The 17,793-nt window shown below is 34.9% G+C and overlaps 1 protein-coding gene across 1 annotated transcript in view; it reads left to right on the plus strand.

The window, feature by feature from the left end:
• The window catches only part of LOC148944247 (uncharacterized), a 229,527-nt gene that overhangs the window by 137,705 nt on the left and 74,029 nt on the right, over nucleotides 1-17,793 (plus strand). Inside the window, exon 4 of the mRNA XM_089099729.1 lies at nucleotides 12,388-12,510. Within this exon, the coding sequence (XP_088955855.1) occupies nucleotides 12,388-12,510 (123 nt within the window). The remainder of the gene's footprint in view (nucleotides 1-12,387; nucleotides 12,511-17,793) is intronic.

Consider the following 17,793-nt stretch of genomic DNA (forward strand, 5'->3'; position numbering starts at 1 on the left):
AAGTTAGGTCAATTCTGATTTTTACCAATGAAAATGAAAAAAAGCTTCCACTTCAATTTTTAATTCCTCAAAGACATAAGAAATTTCAAGTTATCTTCTAATTTTTCCAAGAAAATAAAAAGACTCCACTTCAGTTCGGATTTTTTTCTCAAAGAGATTAAAAATTTAAAGTTCTAATCTAATTTTAAATTAAATTTTGGTTCCTTTGTCTTATGGATTTAATCATCAAATTTTTAAATTAGAAAATGAGTGGCTCTTTATATTATCAAAGACAATCATTTAATCTCCTTCATCTAACCTCCAAAACAATAGGCTAGGTTAAGTATAAATAAATATTAATAAATAAATACAAACATTTCTACATGTTTAAGTTAGGTTAGGTTAGGTTAACTTATCATGAGGGCTCATGATAAGTTAACCTAACCTTTTCCGGCGAGTATGGTTAGGTTAGGTTAGGCTAGATTAAGTTAGGTTAGATCAGGTTAGGTTAAGTTAGGTTAGGTTAGCCTACGGACGTTTCACTTAGGTTAGCTTAGGTTAGGTGAGAGACAGGCAAAAAGTTAGGTGTATGATTAGGTTAGGTTAGATTAAATTAGGTTAAGTTAGGTTAGGCTAGGTTAGCCTACCAACGCGCGCGAACGTAGGCTAACCTAGCCTAACCTAACTTAAGCTAACCTAACTTAATCTAACCTAATCATGCACCTAACTTTTTGCCTGTCTCTCACCTAACCTAAGCTAACCTAAGTGAAGCGTCCGTAGGCTAACCTAACCTAACTTAACCTAACCTGATCTAACCTAACTTAATCTAGCCTAACCTAACCTAACCATACTCGCCGGAAAAGGTTAGGTTAACTTATCATGAGCGCTCATGATAAGTTAACCTAACCTAACCTAACATAAACATGTAGAAACGTTTCTATTTATTTATTAATATTTATTTATACTTAACCTAACCTATTGTTTTGGAGGTTAGATGAAGGAGTTTGAACGATTGTCTTTAATAATAGAACGAGTCACTCATTTTCTAATTTAAAAATTTGATGGGTAAATCCATAAGACAAAGGAACCAAAATTTAATTTAAAATTAGAATAGAACTTTAAATTTTTCATCTCTTTGAGAAAAAAACCCGAACTGAAGTGGAGCCTTTTAATTTTCTTGGAAAAATTAGAGGATAACTTTGAATTTTGTATGTCTTTGAGGAATTAAGAACTGAAGTGGAAGGTTTTTTTCCTTTTCGTTGGTAAAATTCAGAATTGACCCAACTTTTTTTACTTCTTTAAGAAAATTAAGAAGAGAACATGAACATTTTGCACTTCTTCGAGAAAACTCAGAATTAAAGTGATGCTCCTTATCTTCATGTCGAATATTCAAATTAATGTATAACTTTTTCTATCTTCTATGAAAAATTTGGAACAGAACTTTAAATTTTTCATCTCTTTGCAAAAAATCGGAAGTGAACTTAAGAAAATTACAATTAAAGTGAAACTTTTTATCTTCACTGGAAAATAATCACAATCATAGTATAACTTTTCCCATCTTCTACAAAAAAATTAGAACTGGACTTTAAATTTTTCATGTCTTTAAGAAAATAAGATCTGATGAGGAAGGTTTTTTCATTTTCATCGGTAAAATTTTGAATTCAACTAACTTTTTTCTCTTTTGTAAGAAAATTCAAAAGAGAACTTGAAAAATTTGCACTTCTTTAAGAAAAATCTGAATTAAAGTGGAGTTCCTTATCTTCATGTTGAATATTCACAATCAATGTATAACTTTTTTATTTTCTCTGGAGAAATTAGAATTGAAATGTATTCTTTGGTAAAGTTCAGAAGAGAACTTGAACTTTTCTTCACTTCGTTGAGAAAATTTTAAATTGAACTAGAACTTTTTATCTTCCGGGAAAATTTTCACAAGTATGATATTACTTTTTCTATCTTCCACCGAAAAATTTAGAATTGAACTTTAAATTTCTTTATGTATTTTGTGAAATAAAGAACTGAAGTGGAAGATTTTATTTTCTCAGGTGAAATTAGAAACGAATTGTGTTCCTTAGTAAAATTCAGAAGAGAACCTGAACTTTTCTTCACTTGGTTGAGAAAATTTAAGTTGAACTAGAACTTTTTATCTTCCGGGAAAATATTCACAAGTATGGTATTACTTTTTCTATCTTCCACCGAAAAATTTAGAATTGAACTTTAAATTTTATTATGTCTTTGTGAAATAAAGAACTTAAGTGGAAGATTGTTATTTTCTCTGTAGTAATTAGAATTGAATTGTGTTCTTTGGTAAAATTCAGTAAAGAACATGAACTTTTCTTCACTTCATTGAGAAAATTTAAAATTGAACTAGAACTTTTTATCTTCCGTGAAAATAATCACAAGTATGGTATTAATTTTGCTATCTCCCACCGAAAAATTTAGAATTGAACTTTAAATTTCTTTATATCTTTGTGAAATAAAGAACTGAAGTGGAAGATTTTTGTTTTCTCTGGATAAATTAGAATTGAAGTGTATTCTTTGTTAAAGTTAAGAAGTGAACTTGAACTTTCCTTGACTTCGTTGCGAAAATTTTAAATTTAACTAGAACTTTTTATCTTCCATGAAAATATTCACAGGTATGGTATTACTTTTTCTATCTTCCACCTAAAAATTAGAATTGAACTTTCAATTTCTTTATATCTTTGTAAAATAAAGAACTGAAGTGGAAGATTTTTGTTTTCTCTGGAGAAATTAGAATTGAAGTGTGTTCTTTGGTAAAGTTCAGAAGAGAACTTGAATTTTTCTTCACTTCTTTGAGAAAATTTTAAATTGAACTAGAACTTTTCATCTTCCGGGAAAATATTCACATGTATGGTATTACTTTTTCTATTTTCCACCGAAAAATTTAGAAATTAACTTAAATTTCTTTATGTCTTTGTGAAATAAAGAACTGAAGTGGAAGATTTTTATTTTCTCTGGAGAAATTAGAATTGAAGTGTGTTCTTTGCTGAAATTCCGAAGAGAACTTGAACTTTTTTATCTTCTATGAAAAATTTGAAATAGTATTTTAAATTTTTCATCTCTTCGAGACAGATCTGAACTAAAGTGGAAAATTTTTATATTATTTGGAAAAATAGAAATGATCAATGACTAATTTCTTTTTCATTGAGAAAATTCAGAAGAGAACTTGAACTTTCCTTGACTTCGTTGAGAAAATTTTAAATTGAACAAGAACTTTTTATCTTCCGTGAAAATATTCACAAGTATGATATTACTTTTTCCATCTTCCACCGAAAAATTAGAATTGAACTTTAAATTTCTTTATGTCTTTGTGAAATAATGAACTGAAGTGAAAGATTTTTGTTTTCTCTGGAGAAATTAGAATTGAAGTTTGTTCTTTGGTAAAGTTCAGAAAAGGAACTTGAATTCTTCTTCACTTCGTTGAGAAAATTTTAAATTGAACTAGAACTTTTTATCTTCCGTGAAAATATTCACAAGTATGGTATTACTTTTTCTATCTTCCATCGACAAATTTAGAATTGAACTTTAAATTTCTTTATGTCTTTGTGAAATAAAGAACTGAAGTGGAAGATTTTTATTTTATTTTGAGAAATTAGAATTGAAGTGTGTTCTTTGTTAAAATTCCGAAGAGAACTTGAACTTTTCTTCGCTTCGTTGAGAAAATTTGGAACAATATTTTAGATTTTTCATCTCTTCGAGACAGATCTGAACTAAAGTGGAAAATTTTATATTATTTGGAAAAAATAGAAATGATCAATGACTAATTTCTTTTTCATTGAGAAAATTCAGAAGAGAACTTGAACTTTCATTGACTTCGTTGAGAAAATTTAATATTGAACTAGAACTTTTTATCTTCCGTGAAAATATTCACAAGTATGGTATTACTTTTTCTATCTTCCACCGAAAAATTAGAATTGAACTTTCAATTTCTTTATGTCTCTGTGAAATAATGAACTGAAGTGGAAGATTTTTGTTTTCTCTGCAGAAATTAGAATTGAAGTGTGTTCTTTGGTAAAGTTCAGAAGAGAACTTGAACTATTCTTCACTTCGTTGAGAAAATTAAAAATTGAACTAGAACTTTTTATCTTCCATGAAAATATTCACAAGTATGGTATTACTTTTTCTATCTTCCACCGAAAAATTAGAATTGAACTTTAAATTTCTTTATGTCTTTGTGAAATAATGAACTGAAGTGGAAAATTTTTGTTTTCTCTGGAGAAATTAGAATTTAAGTGTGTTCTTTGGTAAAGTTCTGAAGAGAACTTGAACTTTTCTTCACTTCATTGAGAAAATTTTAAATTGAACTAGAACTTTTTATCTTTCGTGAAAATATTCACAAGTATGGTATTACTTTTTCTATCTTCCGCCGAAAAAATTTAGAATTAAACTTTAAATTTCTTTATGTCTTTGTAAAATAAAGAACTGAAGTGGAAGATTTTTGTTTTCTCTGGAGAAATTAGAATTCAATTGTGTTCTTTGGTAAAATTCCGAAGAGAACTTGAACTTTTTTATCTTCTGTGAAAAATTAGGAACAGTATTTTAAATTTTTCATCTCTTCGAGACAGATCTGAACTAAAGTGGAAAATTTTTATATTATTTGGAAAAATTGAAATGATCAATGACTAATTTCTTATTCATTGAGAAAATTCAGAAGAGAACTTGAACTTTCCTTGACTTCGTTGAGAAAATTTTAAATTGAACAAGAACTTTTTATCTTCCGTGAAAATATTCACAAGTATGGTATTAATTTTTCTATCTTCCACCGAAAAATTAGAATTGAACTTTAAATTTCTTTATGTCTTTGTGAAATAAATAGAATTGAATAAAAACTAATTTCTTTTTCATTGAGAAAATTCAGAAGAGAACTTGAACTTTTCTTCACTTCATTGAGAAAATTTAAAATTGAAATAGAACTGCTTATCTTCCGTGAAAATATTCACAGCTATGATATAGATTTTTCTATCTACTATGGAAAAATTTAGAATTTGTAAAATTGGTTTAAGAAGCATATTAAGAAAAAAACTTGTTCTGAAATGCCTTTGAAAAGTATTTCTTGGTGTTGGAGCATTCAAAAAGCTGTAAAGTATAATTGTGGGTGAAAAAGATAAGTACTTCAAGTTGGAAAATGGGTTTAGGAGGGACATTAAGAAAGGAACTTGCTCTGAAATGGTCTTTGAAAGGTATTTCTTGGTGTTGAGGTATAAAAAAAGCTTTAAAGTATAGTTGTTTGGTAAAAAGAAAATTACTTAAATATTGAAAATGGGTTTATTAGTGACAGTAATAAAGTAACTTGCTCTTAAATCGTCTTTGTAAAGTATTTATTTGTGTTGAATTATCCAAAAAGCTGTAATGTATAGTTGTGGGTGAAAAAGATAAGTACTTTAAGTTTCAAAATGGGTTTAGGAGGGACATTAAGAAAGTAACTTGCTCTGAAATGGTCTTTGAAAGGTATTTCTTGGTGTTGAGGTATCCAAAAAGCTGTAAAGTATAGTTGTGGATGAAAAAGAAAAGTACTTTAAGTTGGAAAATGGGTTTAGGAGGGACATTCAGAAAGTAACTTGCTCTGAAATGCCTTTTGAAAGGTATTTCTTGGTGTTGAGGTATCCAAAAAGCTGTAAAGTATAGTTGTGGGTGAAAACGATAAGTACTTTAAGTTGCAAAATGGGTTAAGGAGGGACATTAAGAAAGTAACTTGCTCTGAAATGGTCTTTGAAAGGTATTTCTTGGTGTTGAGGTATCCAAAAAGCTGTAAAGTATAGTTGTGAGTGGAAAATATAAGTACTTCAAGTTACAAATTGGGATTAGGAGGTCCATTAACAAAGTAACTTGATCTGAAATGGTCTTTGAAAGGTATTTCTTTGTTTTGAGGTATCCAACAAGCTGTAAAGTATAGTTGTGGGTGAAAAAGATAAGTACTTCAAGTTGGAAAATGGGTTTAATAGGGACATTCAGAAAGTAACTTGCTCTGAAATGGTCTTTGAAAAGTATTTCTTGGTGTTGAGGTATCCAAAAAGCTGTAAAGTATAGTTTTGATTGAAAAAGATAAGTACTTCAAGTTGCAAAATGGATTTAGGAGGAAAATTAAGAAAGTAACTTGCTCTGAAATGGTCTTTGAAAGGTATTTATTGGTGTTGGGACATTCAAAAAGCTGTAAAGTATAGTTGTGGGGGAAAAAGATAAGTACTTCAAGTTGCAAATGGGTTTAGGAGGGACATTAAGAGAGTAACTTGCTCTGAAATGGTCTTTGAATAGTATTTCTTGGTGTTGAGTTATCCAAAAAGCTGTAAAGTATAGTTGTGGGTGAAAAAGATAAGTACTTCAAGTTGGAAAATGGTTTTAGGATGGACATTAAGAATGTAACTTGCTCTGAATTGGTCTTTGAAAAGTATTTTTTGGTGTTGGGACATTCAAAAAGCTGTAAAGTATCGTCGTTGGTGAAAAAGATAAGTACTTCAAGTTGCAAAATGGGTCTAGGAGGAACATTAAGAAAGTAACTTGCTCTGAAATGGTCTTTGAAAAGTATTTCTTGGTGTTGAGGTATCCAAAAACCTGTAAAGTATAGTTGTGAGTGAAAAAGATAAGTACTTCAAGTTGGAAAAGGGTTGATATAAAAAATACCATGTTAAAAAATTCAAAAATTATTTTTAAAAAATGGGGGGATGGGGTTCCGGTGGTCTTTGGGGGCTCGATGTGCATTAGGGGTACCGGGGGCCGTTGGGATCGGGGTAGGGGACCTCACGACACTGTTCAAATGGAACTTGTGTATTATAACGACCACAGAGTTTCACCCTCAAATCCTCTTCTAAAACATCTTCTAAAATCATCTTTTAAAATGTCTCTAACTGTTTTGCCGAAATAATTCCCTAAAATGCCTAAAACGGTTTCGCCCCTTTCAACTTGTAAAATGGGTTTAGGATGGACATTAAGAAAATAACTTGTTCTGAAAAGATATAATAAAGCCTTAAAAAAGTATTAAAAAATATGGAGGGGACTCTTTGGGGGCCCGGGGAGGGCCTTTGGGGGTCTGGGGGCCGGGTGGGAGCTCGGGGAACCTTTGGGGACCGGGGGGTTCCTTCGGGATTGGGGTATGGGGATCGGAACCCTTTGGATCGGGGTAGGACGATCGGGGCCCTTTGGGGTTGGGGTAGAGGACCTCACGACACTGTTCAAATAGAACTTGTTTACTATAACGACCACACTCAAAACCTCTTCTAAAACCTTTTCTAAAATCATCTTATAAAATGTCTCTAACTGTTTCGCCGAAATAATTCCCTAAAATGTCTAAAACCGTTTCACCCAAATAATCCCCTAAAAGTAATCTCAGCGTGTTCCTTTTGTTTTTGGCATCTCTGTGCATTCACATTTCAAATTTCTAGGAAACCCTTTCCTACGTTAATCTCTTCATCTCATAAATGTTACTAGCTACACTATTAAGGTTTCGTTAGAATATCAATTTATCTCTCCGACTTAAAGCTCAGTGAAGCCGTATTGAAAAATAGAATTTCTATCTCTTTAGCCTCCCGCATAATTCCAAGATAACAAGTGATGTCATTTCTAATTCCTGACAGTAAAGATCAATGAAGCCCTATTTAAAAATAGAATATTAATTTTTCTTTCTGACCTAAAAAACGTTTATACCTCAGACCTAAGATTAAAGAAAGCCATAATGTTTCTTAATTCCCCCTTCGTGAATCAATATATTCCCCTAGCAATTATGTAAATCAATTTCTCAGGTTAGGTTAGCCTAAAGATCAAAGAAGCCATGTTTGTTTCTTAATTCCCCTTCGTGAATCAATAATTCCCCCGCCGATTATGTAAATCAATTTCTCAGGTTAGGTTCGCCTAAAGACATAAAACAGACATAAATTGCTTTTGACATCCATAAATGTGAGAAAGTTCCTGTTTTTTCATTCTTACTGACAAAAACCATAAAACAGACATAAATTGCTGTTAACATCCATAAATGTGAGAAAGTTCCTGTTTTTTCATTCTCACTGACAAAAACCATAAAACAGACATAAACTGCTGTTAACATCCATAAATATGAAAAAGTTACTGTTTTTTAGTTCTCACTGACAAAAACCATAAAACAGGCATAAATTGCTGTTAACATCCATAAATGTGAGAAAGTTCCTGTTTTTTCATTCTCACTGACAACGAACCATAAAACAGTCATGAATTGTTGTTGACATCCATGAAAAACATCAAATAAATTGACCAACACCCATAACCATCCAAGAAAACATCCATCATTGTGAGAAAATTCATGTTTTTTCAAGTGAGAAAATTCCTGTTTTTTCATTCTCAGTGAGAAAACCATAAACCACGTGGTGCTGTCACGACTGGTACCCCCCTTTCTACTGGGAGTTAACAAACTTTAAACTTTATTGTACCCAGAGGAATACTTTTGACTTACTCTTTACCTTTTTTTGGAAAATAATATATTTTGCTTATTTATCTATGCAATTTTTGTATTATGTCCAGTTACTTCAAATATGAGAAGGGCCGCCGTTTCTATGGCCCTTTTATGTAAAATTGCACTATAATTTCAGTACTGTGTTTGCATGAGGCCTCTCCCAATATTCTACGATCACTGGGTCACTGAGATTACCCCTTTAAAATATACTTACATTTTCGAAAATCTTTTCCAGTGAAAATGCAAAATTGCGTATTTTTAGCTAGGGATTTACCATAGAGGAGTCTCTTCCTACCATGTGAAATTATAGTGGTACCAAATCTTTAGAGCTTCTAATCAGAATAAATGAATGAGAGTTTATAAACAAAGGATTACGTAGCATAGGGCATTAACTGAGGAATGAATCGCTAAGGCTAAAATTCGCCTTACAGATAATTCTGGTCACCAGTGGTTTTGTCACCACAATTTTTGCTGTGACATTTCCTCCTCTGAATTCAAACGGGTCACTAGTTTTTGCCTAGCACCATGATTTCTTAGCACACCTTAATTCTTATTTTACACCAAAGTAATCTAAAACTACTAAGCACCTGCTTTACTGATTCAACCTAGGTTTCAACCTTGATAAATAAAGCTCGGGCTTTTTGTTCAGCCTCATCCCTCGAATTTGTAAAGTGAAGTTCTTTAATCATTTGTTTTGTTTGTGGCCCGTCAATTAAACCAGCTTTAATTTTTTCCTTGTTCAACTAATGCATTTTTCTTTCTGTATACGTGAAACACATGATTCATTCTGATCATGAGTTCCTGTAAACTGCTTCATTAGATCCAACTTGGTATGCGGGATAATTTTTTCTCGTGTAACTAAAGAGATATATGATAATCTTTTCCCCTTTGTCCATGTTTTCTCTGTTAGGCCACTCTTTTCCAATCCGATTGTAATTATCAGGCTTAGCAATGTTGGCAACAAATCTAACCGGAGGGCCATTTAAAAATTAAAGTCAATCTTCACATGAATTCAATTGGCCCCTGGATGGAACATATTCAGAGGCATCAAGGTATAATGAATGACGAAGTGGCAGATCAGCGGTCTGGTAAACAGCAAGGAGTTGACCTTGGAATATAGTTTTCACACCTTTTGAGAGCTATTCCAAAGAAAAACTTCTAAAAGAAATTGATATATTCACTTCTCCGATAGTTTCATCAAGGCAGAATAGCCCCTTTGTGTCACAGAAGGAATTATAGGTCGTACTTTGCATCAGAAACGTTGTTCCTTCTTTGTGTCTTTCTCGTGCATTTCTTTTTTCTTCCATCTAGTGTAATCTTTGTCTTTGTACCCTTTTACTCCAGAAGTAGTGATGGACTGACCCCCGGTGAAAAAGGGTTGGCCTGAAGAAAGCGTGCTTATCAATTTTGCAGCTTATGGAACAATAAGCCAGAGTCTTTATAGTTCTGGATCGTTTAGTAGCAAATCACCCCCTGACCCCTGAGAAGTAGTAGAAATAAACGAAATTTTCAGCAATATGAACCTAGAGCTCCATATGGATGACCCTGCCTCTACTCCTTCTAGTGAAAACGCTTGCCAGATGCCTCAAATAGCGCATTTCAAATTTCAAAATGTCTACACCTCAATGAGCTTTCAGATAAATATACAAAGCGCGATGGAGGGGGGTCTCATCTCCCTTCATTAAGATTAGGCCAGAATAAGGGTACTGCGGGATGATATCACTCTTCTTGATCTTGAAAAATGTTTGTGACATTTATTTTAAAGCTTCATTTATCAAAATCGATTTGCTTTACATTTCATAAAATTATACGCAGATTATGTGTAAGTGCGCATCAGCTATTGTGAAGGAGGCATGGTGGTTCATTTTGTAGGTGGGGGCAGATGCCTCAAAGAATACATTTTAATGGTCAAATATTTAACTCTCAACGAACTTTCAGTTAAATGGAGAAAGAGTTTTGAGAAAGGGGTGGGGGGGGGGGGTAGAAATTGATAACCTACCTAATCCTTCTTGATTCTAGGAATGTTTTTTTTTATCTATACCTTTATTGCTGTTGTTGTAGTAGGGGGTGGGGGAGGGGAGGGGTGGTAATAGCTTCCCTTTTATTGCGATAATCGTTTTCTATGGGATACAAAATATTACATTCACTTGCCTACCAGAACAGAGGTGGAAAAGGCGAGACAGGGCATCATGAGTCTTTCCAGGAAATGTATTGGCGGGGGGGGGGGGGTAAGTGCTACCAGGAGCTTTGTTTTTATATATTTTAAATGGTAATATTTCTCTTTTCCTATGATTATACAATAATTGAACCTAGTTAAACATATTTATACGATGTATTTAAACATCAGAGAACCCTGTTATAGAGGTCGTGATTATTTCAGCCACGAAGAAGATTAAAAGTCAATATGAATTTTCATCCATATGAACGATAATAATCCACCCAAATTCATTAGTAAAAATATTATTAGAAACTTATTCAACAAAACTATTATTTATCAAAAACTTTTGACAAGATATTCAGATTTTTTCCAAAATTATGATTGCAATACAACATTTTTGCAGTGAAATAAAAGTCAAATGAAACGCTGAAAAATGCATAAGAGCATTCGACAGTGTTCTGAGTCTAACAAAATGAATCGCCAATGTTAATATAACGAGGAATACCATTCGTCGCCATTGGAATTATCTGGAAAGAGGTATCAGCTGCAATATTTGTTGTAATCGGGGATCAGTTTTATGTAACATTGCTGGAATGGACTATTTTTTTCTCTCTCTTTCTTTTAGTTTCACCGCATAGAAATAGCCGGTTTCACTTTTTGTTTATTCTATCAATTACCGCCTAAACCATGTAGGCTAACATAGTAATTAATAATTAGCATTTTAAGTGATGAATAGGACTAAGATTTAGCACTTCAAAAATGGGTCCCTAAATCTTTCTCGACGGAGCCCCTTGCAAGAGTAGTTACCGATCTTAACAAAACTTTGTAGGAAGTAAGAAAAATAGGCCCAATAACAATGAAATTTTGATAGCATCGCAATTCAGCTCGTTCTAAAATCCGGTTTTAGTAGATGCGGATAATTTAAACACTAAAATAAAATAATACCGTAATAATCTTTTGTATCTGTCTGTGTGTAAGATCCTTATGTCTCTTGTTGTACAAATGTTCTTGAGCTCTGACGAGCTCCAGTAGCCCCTCCCAGAATTCCACTTCTTTTTCGGTCCACTTTTAATAACAATAATAACACTTTTATTTTCCCTCAGGATACACTATGAGGAGTACATTCAAATAAATATAAAATATAAAGACACGACTTACAATTAACACGACCAGAACTACCGACAAATCCGACTATCTACGTCAATCGGTTAACATATTAGATTTTTCCAAAAAACGGGAATAAATTTCTATATTCAAGATAATTTCGAGCCTTTTCAACTGAAAGCTCACACTTAAACTTTATTACATCAAGCGGGTCCTTTATTCCATGCATATATTTTAAAGAAGTATTACGAGCACTTAGAGGAAAACCTAGTAGAAATTTAAGATATCTAAAGTACACAACTTTAATTTGAGATGAAGTAGAAGATAGAAAAGTTTTCAAAATCACCGCTGGAAAGCTAATCAAAGATAGAACCATTGACTGTTACAGTCTAGCTAATATATCCCTTTTCATATTACCCCACAGATGAACGAGGGAACCGAACGTCTTTCTTATCTTAATTTTCTATCTATTATTCTTGTTTTATTTCATTTTTTACAAATTTTTCTCTAGCTGGGTAATTTCTCTGGCATATTTTTCTCTGGCTTCCCGAAATTAGCGTTAGTTAAATTTTGATATTAGTAAAATATCATTGTGAACAAACCTTAAGTGTCTCAGGGTGTATTTCGGGTGTCTAGACACCTCAAACTAAACAATGTAATTAATATTTAGTAATTTGCTTTTTCATTGTCTAATCTGATTTCCTTCTTTCAGCAACTCCGTACTCTCAGTCTTGACTATGTCACAGAGCTCTGTCCCAACTGGCTAATCAGTTTCATCCCTCAACTGACACATGTTACCGTCTTGTCACTAAAAATGACAATCACAACAGATCGGGTAAGTCATCCTTATCTATTTAATCACACTTCAAGGAGGAACTGGTAAGAGTGGAACTGGTGATAGTACTGAAAAAAATCTCCACCGCCATCTAGCGTAATGTCAGCATAATTTCAGCTAATGTCATAAATCTTCTGGGTTGAAAACACTCTCTGGGTGTAATTTTGGCGCTAGATGACCTCCTCATTTACTTACTGAACTACATTCCAAGATAGTGGAGTGTGCCTGATGTGTGATTTTACCCTAAAATGGTTTCAAGCATATCCCAAATCAAAGTTTCTAGTCATACTAGGTCTTTCAAATAGTTACGGTAATTACCATCGGCACTGGCAAGGATGAGGGGCAGCAGATCTGTTCAAAGAACTATACAATAAGACCGAAAGTGCTGTCATTGTAAATGGCCAGCTCTCTTCATATTTTCAAATTAGAAATGGTGTTCGGCAAGGCTGCGCTGCTGCTCACGAACTCTTCAACTGTGTCATGGACCATATTTTCAACAAAACACTGCTGGCGCATCCGTTTGGCATCGATTTTACTGGAAGAGTTCTGGCAGATGTCGACATCTCAGACAATATTGCATTCGTATACGGAAATTCTCACTGACGTGACAATTATCCAGGAACCGTTAGCCTCAGCTATTGGAAAACTTGATTTAAATGTTAACTGTACCAGGAGCAAAATATTACCTCTGAACAAGAAACAGTACTCCCCCTTGAAAACCATTGAAGTATGTGGCCAAGATGTTGAGATAGTCAAGCAGTTCACCTACCTTTGTTCAATGGTTTGCTCAAACGGAAACCTAGGTACAGAGGTATCGGCAAGGGTGACAAAGGTGAACACCGATTTCAACCACCTACTGAGAAAAATATTCCACAAGCCCCAGATCAGCCGTCTCACGAAAGCTTGTATCTACTCTCCCTCTGCAACAAGTGTCGTTTTGTACTCGTCAGAGACTCGGCCTTTGACGCTGTCGCAGATCATGAAGGTAGATGCTGTCCGGACAAAACACCTCCGCAAAATTGAACACTTTAGGTGGCTCGACAGGGTAGGGAACATGAATATCCTCCGGTCCTTTAAATTACCATCCTTGTCCGAACAGCTTGAGTCCCCCTTGCTGCGTTGGTACGGTCATTTACTTCGCCTACCCGCTGAAACACCTGCCCGCCTTATATTTGACTTCGATCCAACTGCAAGCGGCTGGAAACGCCCCAGAGGTAGACCACGTATGAGATGGGCGGATATCATCCGCGATCGACTCACAGCGTGGGGCATTGGCCCCAGCGAAGCTTCTACCCTGGCCCAAAACAGGCCACTCCGGAGACGACTAACGGCACTGACTTCTGGTTCCCTCTACGCTGGCGACGCTGCCGAGCAAGACCTTTAAGTCGAGTAAGTCAAGTCAAGTTCTCCTAGAAAGCATCCTTGCGTTACTCACAGTAATTACCCTACAATAGTACAGATTTATTTTTTTCCGATGCTTTTAGATGTAAGGAAGGGTGTCAACCCTAAAGTGTGTCACGAGCACCAACTTAAAGTCAGCCAAGTTTTCTTCCCTGCCAACATTTTCGTAACGATAGGGCCCACTTTGTGCTACTACGCCTACTAGTTCCTACCTTGGATTACTAAGGCCTACTAAGTTTAATCTAGAGCCGTCTTTTTTCAGACTGAATTTTGAGTTAAAAGAGCTGAACACAGTGGCGGATCCAGGGGAGGGGCGAGGGGGAGGGGGCGCCCCCCTAACGTAGTCTAAATTAGTGTTATTTACTTAATTAACGTAAGTTCGCGTTAAGTAAACTTGCTCCAAACGCAAGTTTATCAGATCAACCTATTTTTCGCCCCCCCCCCTAAAAAAATCCTGGATCCGCCTCTGACTGAACATTTCACTGAACATTCAGTTTTTAGCATGAAAACAAATAATTCTCATTATTTATGGCTAACAGAGAATTTTCAGCATTTATGGATTAACAACGCACATTAACAGTCGTAGTAAAATGACACTCTCTCTCCCCTATATTTCCCTGTTAAGTCAATAAAGATTGGGCTCTTACCCCTCTACCAGACACTGCTCTTTACATTCGCTATTGGTCATTCCACTCGGAGCCTTTAGCATGCTCATAAGATGCGGAGGTCCTTTGCACCGGACCTTACACAAAATGTCTAGATTTTTGCGACTGTTGCTATATATTAAGGATAATTCACCAATTTTTTTGAAAATTTTGTCCCTCCCCTAGAATGTGACAGTACAATGAAAAAGTAGTACTTTTACCTAAAGTTACCTTAAATTACAGCTTGGAGCAATCTAAGCATTTCTCCTTGTTATGATACAGAATCGATGATCTGAGTTGTTTTCAAAATTGTTTAGTGACTTTTGTAGTACTTTTTCTCCAAACATGCTACAATTTTAAAAAAAATAATCACTTTTTGACTTGAAAATTATTTTCAGCTAATCTTTGAGTTCCATGTAACTTTTGTTTAGGGAATCTGAAGATGCATTGGTCTGGTCTATATGATTTGTTTTTGCCCATTCAATTGCTCTCAGCTAACAGGGATAAATTTAAACTACTTCAGCATGTACGTTTTTTGAAATTCTTTATTATTATGTTAATACGCATAAATTCCACAAATTTCAGCTATCAAAGTGATGCCATATTTACAATCTTATCCTAGATGCGCCACATAGGTCTGGGCGAGGAATTTAAAGCGCCAAGGCTAGTCTCTATTTATCTGATTGGCCCTATTCGATGGTGCTCACTTGGGAATAACTTATTAGCTCTAAGGTACATTTATCTTTGAGTTTTTGATGGCGTGTTTTTACTAACTACAGTCTTGCACGTCCACGACTCCTTCTTTTTGTTTGACTGTGCTTGGGTGTACAGGTATTTGGGGTATTCCCCAAGTACCTGGGTGTTTGGGGTATTCCTAGGTGTTTGGGTGGGTGGTTAAGGTCATAACCAGTAGTATGGCGTCAATCTATTCGACGACAGCCGTACCCCACATTTCAACGACAGCCCTAGCCTACATTACGACGACAGCCCTATCCTATCATTCCAATGACATCCCTATCCCAACGTTCCGAAGACAGCCCTATCCTGTCAATCCGACGACACCCCTACCCAACATTCCAACAACACAAATATCCTTTCAATCTATTTGAAGACACACATAGCCAGTCATTCCGATGACACACATGGACAATCTATTCGACGACAGACATAGCCAGTCATTCCGACGAGATACATAGCCAATCTATTCGACGACACACATAGGCAAACATTCCGAAGACTTACATTGCCAATAATTCCGACAACACACATAACCAATAATTCCGAGCGGCCATTGGAGACATCAAGTCGGTCGACTATCTGGCATGACGCTCCAGAGCGATAAGGAAATTCTTGGAAACATTATTATCAGAGTTTTGTTAGCCAAGAATGTCGTTCAATAATAGAAATGACTTTGAAGTAACATCATGCATAAGAAATGAAGTTTTTATATGGATTTTAATAATCAATTAATAGAGATCTTTTTGCTCTCTAATGGTATCGAGCCGATTATTGATTATTAATTATTGATAATAGGCTATGAGTAAAACAGGGCAGGTATCATTATTGTAATGTAATTGCCGAGTGCACATCGGTTTTCCATTACCGGGCTTGTGAATAAGTTTGGGCCTCCACATTCCCACCCAGGGCCCCCATGTCCCTACTCCAGGGCTCCGAGTCCCCCGCTTCAGTGCTCCAAGTCCCCCACCAGGACCAGAGCCCCCCACTAGGGAGCCCCCCTAAAGGACTCCCCTCCAGGCCCCCCAACTTTTTTCTTAGAATGAAAAAATCACATTTTTTCATGTTTTAAAATGGCATGAAATCTGGTTAGTTTTTGGATTTTTTCTTGTACGGCCACCCCACTGGTACTCCATGGTTGGTCGTAGATAATACTTGGTTTATTCTATGTTTTTGATCATTATTATTGATTATGCAGTGGAAGGATAAACACACAAGTCTTATTTTAAGAAAAGCAAAGATGATTTTTTTTTCGAGAAAATGTGTCTACATTATAAAGCTGTCGTAGCATTGAATGCTGACAAGGACAAATATTTGAATTGCAAAACAAGCACTAATGGTGACATCATTGGAAACATATGCGAGTGTTGTTGTGGCAGTGAGAGATTGAATTTCTTTGTAGTATCGAAAAAAAATCAATGGTCATAGTGCTAGTTATGCCAGAGTCAAATCTCAGGAGATGATAGTGAACAAAGATAATGCAAGCCAAAAACTAATAGTTGATGACGAGGGCCAGCTTCTTGCTCATTGTTCGGGTGATATGTTACCTCTTAATAAATCATATCAAGATCTTTGATCTTGATATGGTATCCGGTATGGATCTGGTATTACCATTCAACAGAACGTAAAAGCAAGACGAGTGTAATCCAGTATCAATGTAATAAATCATATTATGTCTATTTGTCGGAACTGTAACCTCAGTAAAAATGATGTGATAATAGACTGATGTAATCGAGAGCAAAATTAAAAGGGCATGGACAGATAACATCGCCAAGGAAATTAAAGATTATTCAATGAAAAGCAAAGTATCACTGAACGTTAATAGTATCACTGGTAGTTTACCATTAGATGCCGTCATTGAACAGAATAATAGCAATGATAGAAAACTGAAAATGAAATACTTCAAGAAAGTATGTGCGCATGATAGTGTTAGCGTAATATTAAATGCTGACAAAGACAAATATTTGAACTTGAAAAAAGTACTAATAGTGACACCGATGGAAATGTATGTGTGCATTGTCATGACAGTGAGAGATTAAACTTCTTTGGTCTACCAAAAAAATTCATCGTTACTGATGGTGGATATAATAGAATCAAATTCCCAGAGATGATATTGTTTAAAGATAATTCATACCTAAGAGTAATAGTCGACAACAAGGGTAAACTTTTTGCTCGTAGCGCGGGTAGCATGTTACCTCTTGATAAATCATATCGCCATCTTTTGGGTAGTAGTATTCGACAGAACGTGAAAAGAAGGCTTACTCCGGCACCAATGTCATAAATCATATATTTTCACTATGCCAACACTGTTACCTGTTTAAAAATAATATGGTAATAGACAATGAAATAGTCGGCAAAATAATAAGAGCATTGGTAGATAATATCACCATGGAATTTAATGCCGATTCTGAGAAAAGCAAAGCATCGGTGAATGTTGCTAGTATCATCGACAGTTTGCCATCAGATACTCTCAATGAACACAATAATACCAATGATGAGATGT

This window comes from Artemia sp. Qi Xiang Cuo, chromosome 14, assembly GCF_049724085.1.
Source record: "Artemia sp. Qi Xiang Cuo chromosome 14, ASM4972408v1, whole genome shotgun sequence".
In the NCBI taxonomy this organism is placed as follows: Eukaryota; Metazoa; Arthropoda; class Branchiopoda; order Anostraca; family Artemiidae; genus Artemia; species Artemia sp. Qi Xiang Cuo.